Source organism: Aphanomyces astaci, assembly GCF_000520075.1.
Source record: "Aphanomyces astaci strain APO3 unplaced genomic scaffold supercont1.171, whole genome shotgun sequence".
Taxonomy (NCBI): Eukaryota; Oomycota; class Saprolegniomycetes; order Saprolegniales; family Verrucalvaceae; genus Aphanomyces; species Aphanomyces astaci.
The window spans coordinates 17,212-27,107 of NW_009798434.1; the positions used below are offsets into that span (position 1 = coordinate 17,212).

A 9,896-nucleotide genomic window follows, 5' to 3' on the forward strand; every position below is an offset into this window, starting at 1 on the left:
TTGGTTTAAATTCTATTTCTCGATCAATTTTTCACCAATCGAAATTTTGAACCGTAACTTCTGTTGGTCTTGACCAGTTCTATCGTTATTACGGCTTATTTTCCTAAAAAATATCAATACAAAGTTGGAATAGCTGTCGAAAGACAAGGCATTTTTTTGTAGTCTTTAGTTGAAATGCACCATAGCTGTATATATAGGGTAGCGAAATAACCTCCGATACAGCTCCAAATCAATTTGATCAGACTGGTCTTATTGCTATTAATATTGATATTACGCTGTAAAGTTAAGATTACTGAGTGGGCACTAAATGGCCTCAGCCGCGTACTAGCTGCTTTTGGAGCTAGCGGACTTAACTAGACTTGTCTTATTGCTGCTGTTTCTGCACGAAACCTGGTGTAGCATAGCTATATCCTCGTACGTAGTAGATATAATGTAACTATGTTTTGCAGCAAAATCTGAATGGTGCGAGGACAGAACCCCTCCCGAGCAAGTGGTGGCTGAGCCAACGTATGACAACAATGACTCATAATAACTTTTAATTGGCTATAAATAAAATGTACGTAACCAATCAAAGGGCATTGTACTTGGACATTGCCGACAAGAGCCACACAAATGCTTTTACGTAAAAATTGAAAGCAAAGTGAAAGCAAGGGACTAAGTCCACGAATTTGGCTCCATCTTGTCTACGGATAGGGAAAAATTGTTATTACCGAAATCGTCGATATAAAATCGTGGATGATCGGCCAGGTCATGGTGTCCCCATGGGTCATTCGTCGTTGAAGCGTTGGGGCTAGTAGGGACGACAGAGGCATACGAATCATTGAATTGATTGAAACGTTAGTTCAGTTGTTCTACTATATATTGGACGTTCGGAAAGGCGTAGCTACGAAGGCAAGTAGTGGCTTGCATCTAAAGTAGGACGTCTCGGCAACGGGTACCAAAGAGCCAGGTGCTTCTGTAGGTGCAATAAACTGTATAATATAATAAAGTATACCGTAAACTTACACTCATGCAATCGGTGGCAAAAGTCTTCGTACCCTTCGCAAAATAATTGTATTTTTAGAGTATTTTCTGAAGTATGCACTTTTATGCTTATTGGAAAGGTGCGTTTTATACCTCACCATTTATTAATAGCCATTCAGAATACTGTATGTTATTAGTAGTGGATCGCGAAACATCCGGATAATTAACCGGAAGTAAGTAGGGGGGCTCCTCGGCCTGGTTCGCTTCGCTCCCGGCCTCCGGTGCTCAACATGCCAACTAATGCGTAATAGTTGAAAAGGTTCTGAGATTAGAAAACTAGGAAAGAAAAACTATTTTCAGTAATGAAACTCCATGTAAAGACATTGCTTAGTGAGCCACTCGCTGCATGCGTTGGGCCACGTCCTGGTGGAGCTACAATGAATGCGCGAGGATATTCCGAATGCAATATCTGAAGCATATTGCTGACCAAGTCATTCAAGGTATTTTCTGATACCGCGTAATATATTAGTAGAGTTGATTGTCGAAGGAGTTGATGTGAACCGTTTGTATCAAAACGCTCTCCACCTCCACCACAGAACCGAAAACATGGACAGCGAATTGGTCGGAGCCTATAGTTGTCACCGCTGCATATATATATATATACCCATTGCGTTAACCATTATGCGAAATATATTGGTCTCGTCACGAGATATAAATTGGATGATTGCGAGCAAATCACGAAATATACTGGCAGTCCACGAAATATAATGAGTGAATTCGAAATTCCCACGAAATTAACAATAAATGCCGAAGTCGCGAAATATAATGAAGCTCCACGAATTAAAATGGGATTCCACGAAATATACCACATATTATTCGAAATTAACCTCAAAATGATGTAGTAGTAGATAATAGAACTCCGCAAAAAAACAACCGCTGCATTCCAAATTGTGTCAGCTTTATTAAACGAGAGTAACGTTAGTGAAGGGAAAGGTGTTACTGCATCGTACACTGCCATCAAAAAGCAATGCAATGGATATTTTTGAACCCACAATTTGGGAGTTGAAGTCAACTTGACCACAATGAATGCAACGAAAAGTACTACAGTGTACAAACAATATACATTCTTTACGATAACGTCAGTAGATACTAAAGAATGCATCGCGCCATTTACTGGACAGCAGCCCACGCAGCGACGATCGCGACACTGGCCACCACGGACGCAGCCGACGCGGACGAAGACTTTGTGGTCGTAGGAGCCGCCGTGGTGACCGCCTTGGTCGTCGTAGCGGTGAAAGTGGTGGAAGTGGTGGCCGGCTTGACGATGGTCGTGGGGCCGGAGGTGGTGACGTTGGAAGTCATGTTGCCATGATGGTCGGTGGTGGTTTGGGCAACAGCCACGGCGGCGATGGCAGCGAACAAGACTTGCATGGTTACGAGGATGTGTGGGGTGGAGATGTGAATCGGAAATGCTATGACGAGATATGACGAAGAAATCGCCGCCAGTCCTATACATGAGTGTGTGTGTGCTGACTCTCCCACCGGTTTGGAAGTGTCATGTTCTGCAGTCGTTTCGAGCCGGGGCTGTCGTCATGTGGTTGATCCAGCGCGTACAGATGAGATGCGATGCCTACTTCTAGTACTACTGTAGTATAGTAGGCTAGGTCACCACTACATATTCATTCACAGAAGAATGAAATGTGTCGTGATCTGTGGGCTGGCAATGAATATGTATGCACTTTCAATTACACAGACCTTTGCCCATAAGTATAGTCTCATCGAAATGTCTTCATATCGACCAGTTTGATTCTCCATGTCAAGTTTATGACACTCTGTTTATGCAATAATGTTCAATATCACGGCACCCTTTCAAGATACACCGCGTTTCGTGGTCATATGCTATAATGTTTTCATAACAAAGATCCCTTCCATCCACGACCACCGCCAAATACTGTAAACCGCTGCGTCCGTCGTTGTGAACTCGACTTGAGTGGGGCCAAAAGTAGCGACTCGACCGCCCGCCCCAGCACTTAGCAACACTGCCAAGCCCCCCCCCGTAGTCACCTCTTCTCGGTGAAATCATCATGCTAGCTGCGACAGGGTACTACTGTACAGTAATATTTGTACATAATGGTAACGTTAGCGGGAGCCAAACATACACAGAACGCTGCATGGCCAGCCACAGTGTAGACCCGTCCTAACGTTGTAATGCGAGTTGTGTGATGATGTACTTATTGCTGCTAACAGACCTATGGTAGTATACAAAAAGTGTATTCCATCTAGCATAGTTATACTGTACATTAGACGACATCGGACTTGGTTTTTTACGCTAAGCTTAAGGCAACCTTTCTTATGCCACAGCTACAGTAATAGGCTACATTCGTATTACTATGTTAAGGTGATTCATGTACTGTAATTCCCGGGCAGCTTGGCCTACTAATGTACTTTCTGAGTGCCAAAACTCGTCACCAATTCATATGATGAGGCTGCGAAAACATGCATTTTGAAGATCGTGACGAGCATTATAACTTTATGCAGGTTCCATCATTTGTACGCATCGTCAATTTTCTCGTCGAATTTCTAACAGTAAAATTGAAATTTTCCTATGTGAATTTGATTCCCAGACAGAAAGTCACTTGAATTATGTATACCTGATTTGGGTGACAAAATCCTCAGAACCTCTTAATAATGATATTTATAAATTGTTCAAGTAATTAAATTTAGAAGCGCAACTTATATAAAAAACTGTATGGTGTACGTCATCTATAAACTACCAACTTTTCACAAAATTTTCTGACTTCTATTTCATATTCATTACTCAAAATTGCAGCAAATTGAGACGTATAATCGACAGATCTCAATGTGGTGAAGAAATTTTACGTCTCAAATTCAAATTTTGTGATGAATTGGTCCAGAAATAGATATTTAACCTAGCGGTATTTTACATGGGCGCTTGGATATTTGGCCATAGGGGTGGCCGCTCAAGTGTATCTTGATTTTTGTATGTGACTCTTATCCGTATTTAATATCCGGAGGCAGTTGGGACCTTTAACCTCCCACTCCAGTGATAAAACGCAAGCAATTGGTATTTAACGTATCTGGATTTTGGGTTTAACTACATTAATTGCACGTTAAATAATAAAACCTCCACTCTTCAATTTGGCCAGTTGGAAATTTTTAGATGAAGTGCACCATATTTCATGTCCGACAAGCTCAAGATTAAATCTTAACACAGATTTGATACTACGTAGTACAAGAGTATCTAATTTTGTCCAATCATAGTCCATGGATGATTGTGATTGGGCACTTGCTGGCCTGGGATTACATGAATCACTTTACTATACTACAGCACTAAACACATACTAGTATTGTTCATTCGATTCGAAATTGGAATGGGGAGCTCAATCGATTGAGCAGCATCAAATCGGCAGACAATCGATACACGACGAATCAAAACAAAAAAGATGAATCAACTAGCCAATCAAATCCACTCATCGAATAATTCAACATCGAATTAGTGTGTGATTGAAATTCGTACGATCTTTACATGCAAAAGTCAGTACAAAGAATCGATCGATAGATTTGGCGAATGAGCACAAAAGTCCAAATATTGGGTAAAAGGACAATAGTATATGGTTTTAGAGGTAAAAAAAACCCATCCCCCGTCGTCTCGCTCGGATCGATCCGGATCATGGACTTCCTGTGAATTGCAGCGCTTACGTTATCTTTGGCGCACCAAGCCTTCTCCCGAGAAAACAGAGTTCAAGAATTCACAACTCGGAAATCCAAAACTACAACTTCAACGAACCCATATGTCCCGTACTATGCTAATGTGGTGCTTTCTATGTAGTACTATTTTCTACTTCGAAGTATTGTCCATTTTCTTCAAATTTCCCAATTTTGCATGGTTCGTCCAATCGAGGACAAATAGAGCCGAGACATCTGATTGGCCATTATCCACTTCACTCTTTCCAGTAGAAACTCGAAAATGGATTGTAGCCAATCAGCGACAAGCAATTTCGGATTGACCAATGGGAGAGATTGGTGCTCGATTCGGTTGGCGATATTCGATTGAACGGGGTCCGGAAATTCATACCGAATCTCCAATATTTTAGACTAATTAAGAGTACCCTGTAACATCGGAACACTCCTTGTGTTTTCATATAATTGTATGCTGAGTTCCAAGAAGTTTTCAGAAATTGCATGAGCCAATCAAAATTGATTTACTTCATTGTTTTTTCACGCTTTAGGAAAAGACGTCCAGGACCCTCTGCTTCTACTTTTGGTACTGTATAGTGAGCGAGTGGCGTAAAAATCGCAGATAAAGAGGCAAAAACATAGTAAACTGTATTTGGAACGAATTTTTGATTTGCTAAAATAATATCTACATGTACTTGGACCAGGCCCTTAAGAGTACATAAAATGCCATTTCTCGGTGTTTGGTTGCATCTAACCAGTGTCAATGCACCTAATACAGTACGGAAGGGTGTGTACCAAATTATCAGAATGATCGACCTGATCCTGAGATATTTTCCTTTTACCCCAAATTTTCACTTGTGTACAGTCATCACAATGTAATGACGGTTTCCTGCAAACTGATTGGCTCAATCCTTCGTCCGATTCTGCGTCGATTCATTCATTTTTATTCTCCATACCAATGTATACAAAGTTCAAGTACGACATCACTTGGAGTTTTATATTTACATATCTCCACATGATGATTTATCTCACACTAATTCCACTGGTCATAATATAGTGTACTATATACGACCTGGAGTCCGTCGTACAGCACTCTCTCTTCAGAGAAAGTCTGTGAACCGGAGTATGCATGCAACCCCCATGTATATATATATATATATAGTAAACGAGTGGTCGTATAAAACCAAGCAGGTAGCTTTATCACCCGAGTATACAAACATGTATATTATATATATATATCGACTTATAAAACCAAGTAGCTATCGCGTTCGTCGTGGCTGTCGCGCGCCGCCGACAGATTGGCCAGCCCACTGCCGCTCTGACTCGCGCCTCGAGACAAATGGCGGCGGTCTGAGCTCAATTTGCGCACCTGCCACGCACTCAAGATCGCCCCATTTTCTCCCTATTCGGGCAATAATAATATTATTTAAATATATATATATATACCGATCGGTTGCTGAGCTTGCGCTGGAACTCGTGCAGGGCCTCGTGGGTGTCGAGTACATTGCCCAAGTCTTCGACTACAAACCCCACAAACGAACTGTTGCGACTGGTGTCCCGGTGGTCTACGGGAGTATCCCCTGTCTTGTGCACCATCTCGGCAAACGCAGATCCCGGTCGATTCATCAGCTACAAAAATATGTTTAAATATTTATATATATATATACAACAACACGTAAGTTATGCCATCCGAATGACTCACACAGAACAACACGCCGTCGTGTATAATACTATGAACGATTTATCATATATATATATATAAAAGACTTACGTGTTTGTACGTGCCAGTTTCGACAATCTTGCCGTCATCCAACACGATGATCGTGTCGGCATTGCGTGTCGTGGACAACCGATGCGTCACAGAGATCACCTACACACAAATATATATATATATATATAAATATATATTTAGAATTTATTATACATGAGACTGAAAATAAATATCTGCAGTCGAATACACGCACCGTCACGTGCATTTTCCGCGCGAGGCGTTCAAGCGTCGCGACGATGTTGGCTTCGGTCTCTGGGTCCAGCGCACTCGTAGCTTCGTCCAGCAGCAGCAAACTAAAATAGATGAAATATATCATCTATTTCCAAACAAACAATTACCTCGGTTTACGGACCAACGCTCTGGCGAGGCAAATACGCTGGACTTGGCCGCCACTCAAGTTGGCCGTGCCGTGCTGACCAATGATCGTCTGGTATCCGTCCTTTAGCAGTCGGATAAATCCATCGCACTCGGCCGCTTTCGACGCTTCCATGCACTCTTGCTCGGTCGCGCGGGGGTGTCCGTATCTGTACATGTCCAAGGAATACATAAATATTTATATATATATAGTGTGTGGATTCGGTATGCAAATAATGTTCATATACATTCAAGCACTACCAAGAGTTTCGCGACTGCACTATATATATATATATATATATATAGCCATTCACGTTTGTACGTGTTGGCGAATATTTGCCAATTTTGAGGATGTTGATTTCATGACGAAATCATCGAGGAAAGCAGTATGATTGGACAAAACGAATGATATTTTTTCGACATAATTGGCTACAACCAATACATAGTCATAACGAAACCTCTTACACTGAGATATGTATATAATACGTCGTCCGACAATGGTTGGATATAGTTCAACACTTTCGAGTAAAACACACCAATATAAATGACTATACAAGATGGCAATCTACCACCTACCATATATATATATATATATCCAGTCCATAGAATACAACCACCACCCATACATCTTACACTCTCATTGCTAGTCTTACAAAGGTATACCATATATATAGAAACAGACTCGTATCTAGAACGCTCGTGGAGTTATTCGTACATATATATATATATATTCGTACACATTTATATATATATATATTCGTACACATTTATATATATATATTCGTACATATTTATATATATATATACGTACTGGATATTTTCCAAGATGGTGCCGTTGAGGATGCCTCCATCTTGAAATACCACGGCAGTCTGATCGGCCAAACTGGCCTTGGAGTACTGCTGTGTATCGAGGCCGTCCACACAGATCGCCCCCGACGAAATCGTTTGAAATTGCATCAGACAGCTCAATAGCGTGCTTTTGCCACACCCACTGGGCCCCACCACACACACATATTCGCCCTAGAAATATATATAATACCGAGGAATAATAATAATAATAAGGAAAAACCTGCTTGATCACGGCTGTGATATCGTTCAGGTTGAGCTTGTCGCCACTTGTCGCATACGAAAACGACACGTGCGACAGCGTTAACGACTTGGACATGCGAGGAAGTGTGGGTTTCTCCAAGTCTTTTTTCGCTTGGTCGTGGAACTCGTCGTCGTTGGTCTAGTCATCGTAATATAATTATTTTTATTATTCGTCAAGAGGCTCTCAATCGAAATATATATATATTGTCAAATCGATTCGAGCTATCAGCAGAATCGAATGTCTAACGAGAATAATCGATACAAATCACGTCATGTTGAATTGCTGCCCATCCAAACGTTTAACCCCTCCAGGATTGGGCAAAACAATATATATATACTTATTTTTGTATAGTATAGTGTGCACAAGTTTCAATAGGATCAAATAGATTCGAAATCACTCAAGTCCAAATTAGGACTAAATTCACAATATATATATATATCTCGAAACGATTGTAATCATATCCAATATATTACAAATCAATATTCAATCAAACGTACTTGCATGACAATAGCGTCAAGGCGTTGTAAACTGCTGGCGTTGCCGATGGCTACGCGCATAAACCCACCCAAAACTGTCACAGGCGTCGATATGCGACTGAGCATCGTCACACTGGCAAAAAAATCCCCCGCCGTGATGTTGCCAAAGTACACCTATATCCCACATTGTTAATATATATATATATATATATATAGTACCTTGATAGCCAAACAAGCTGTCATGACTGATACAAAGATAAACATGGCGCTTTCAATGTAAATTTGGACAATTCCACTCCAAAAGTCTTTGGCGAATTGAGCAAACTTTAACGTCCGAATTGATGCACCGAACTTTGCCAGCAGCGGCGTCTGGATCTCGTATGCGCGAACGACCTATTCATCAAATGGAGATAAATATATATATATATATTTCGCAATTGTACATCAATCTTGAGATATGGATTTACGCATATTAATTACACTCTTTTAGTCAATTTTTCACATTCTTGATGAATGAATATCCCCATTTTATACAACTCCATACAATACATCAATGATATAAGTATACTTTTTCAAGACAACGAATACATATACATGAATATACAACCTGTCCTTGCATACAATCAAAATAGGAATACACACTACTAGTACATTCATTATATTTATACATATATACTGTGTTTAATCAATATTGCTACTAGTACATTCATTATATTTATACATATATACTGTGTTTAATCAATATTGAATCACGCTGGATCTTCTACTAATTGATTGAAAATACTAGTCTTTTTTCAGGAAGAGCCAATCAAATCCACTCAAAATTTAGATTAGCCAATAGCATCAATTCGTGATTATTGATTCGGCAGCGAGATACTCCATTATTCGACATGATCTGGAAAGTTGTACCAAATCCACAATATATATATAATATATATATACCTTTTGACACGCAATAGCGTTCTGGAATTCCGCCGACACGTACGCGCTCTTCTTGCCAAAGTCCTGCGATTTGTCTCCAGCCAGACCCTGGGGCCCCGACGTCGCGATAATTGCCGAGAATGAAAATGACATGATGCCAATGATTGGCTCAAAGTACATCAAGTACCCAAACCCAATCACGATCGATACAATTGGTTGCATCAGGTTCTATATCAAATATATATAAATCAAATATATATATATATATACATATATAGTTACCCAAAACACAGCTTGCCACATGGCGTTCACGCGGGAAATATCCGACTGAAACAGATTGTTCAAGTCGCCGTCCGTGCGTTCTTGAAAGAACTTGGTCGGTTTGTGCAGTAAAATGCGCAGCAAATTTTTTTGCAGCCGTTGAGTGGCGTTTGCAATCATCTTGGATTGAAAGTACCCTACAAATATATATAAATATATATATATTATATATATTTGATAAGTACCCATGGCATAATCGCACAAAATGAACGGAATTGAGATCCCAATGAGACCCGCAATGCCGAGCAGGAGCGAGTTTTCCGGCACAAACGGCAGAGTCACCAGCGTATTGTTTTCGTTT

The 9,896-nt window shown here is 40.5% G+C and overlaps 2 protein-coding genes across 5 annotated transcripts in view; both read right to left on the bottom strand.

The window, feature by feature from the left end:
* Window positions 1–2,133: 2,133 nt before the first annotated feature.
* Window positions 2,134–2,522, bottom strand: H257_18509 (hypothetical protein; the record flags this gene model as incomplete). The annotated part of the gene is made up of 2 exons (XM_009847584.1): window positions 2,134–2,435; window positions 2,498–2,522. The coding sequence occupies 2 exons, from the start codon at window positions 2,520–2,522 to the stop codon at window positions 2,134–2,136; spliced, it is 327 nt and encodes a 108-aa protein (XP_009845886.1).
* Window positions 2,523–5,863: 3,341 nt separating this feature from the next.
* The window catches only part of H257_18510 (hypothetical protein), an 8,503-nt gene continuing 4,470 nt past the window's right edge, over window positions 5,864–9,896 (bottom strand). Inside the window, exons 6-16 of one of the 4 annotated variants that reach the window (XM_009847587.1) lie at window positions 9,557–9,732; window positions 9,296–9,502; window positions 8,573–8,746; window positions 8,375–8,527; window positions 7,857–8,015; window positions 7,599–7,807; window positions 6,772–6,957; window positions 6,627–6,726; window positions 6,434–6,532; window positions 6,109–6,291; window positions 5,866–6,064 (exon numbers count right to left, since the gene is read on the bottom strand). In XM_009847587.1, coding sequence (XP_009845889.1) covers window positions 5,906–6,064; window positions 6,109–6,291; window positions 6,434–6,532; window positions 6,627–6,726; window positions 6,772–6,957; window positions 7,599–7,807; window positions 7,857–8,015; window positions 8,375–8,527; window positions 8,573–8,746; window positions 9,296–9,502; window positions 9,557–9,732 — 1,805 coding nt within the window. In that variant the 3' untranslated portion in view covers window positions 5,866–5,905. Of the gene's footprint in view, window positions 6,292–6,433; window positions 6,533–6,626; window positions 6,727–6,771; window positions 6,958–7,598; window positions 7,808–7,856; window positions 8,016–8,374; window positions 8,528–8,572; window positions 8,747–9,295; window positions 9,503–9,556; window positions 9,733–9,896 lie in introns of all 4 variants that reach the window. The other 3 variants (XM_009847588.1, XM_009847585.1, XM_009847586.1) reach the window with 3 other exon arrangements.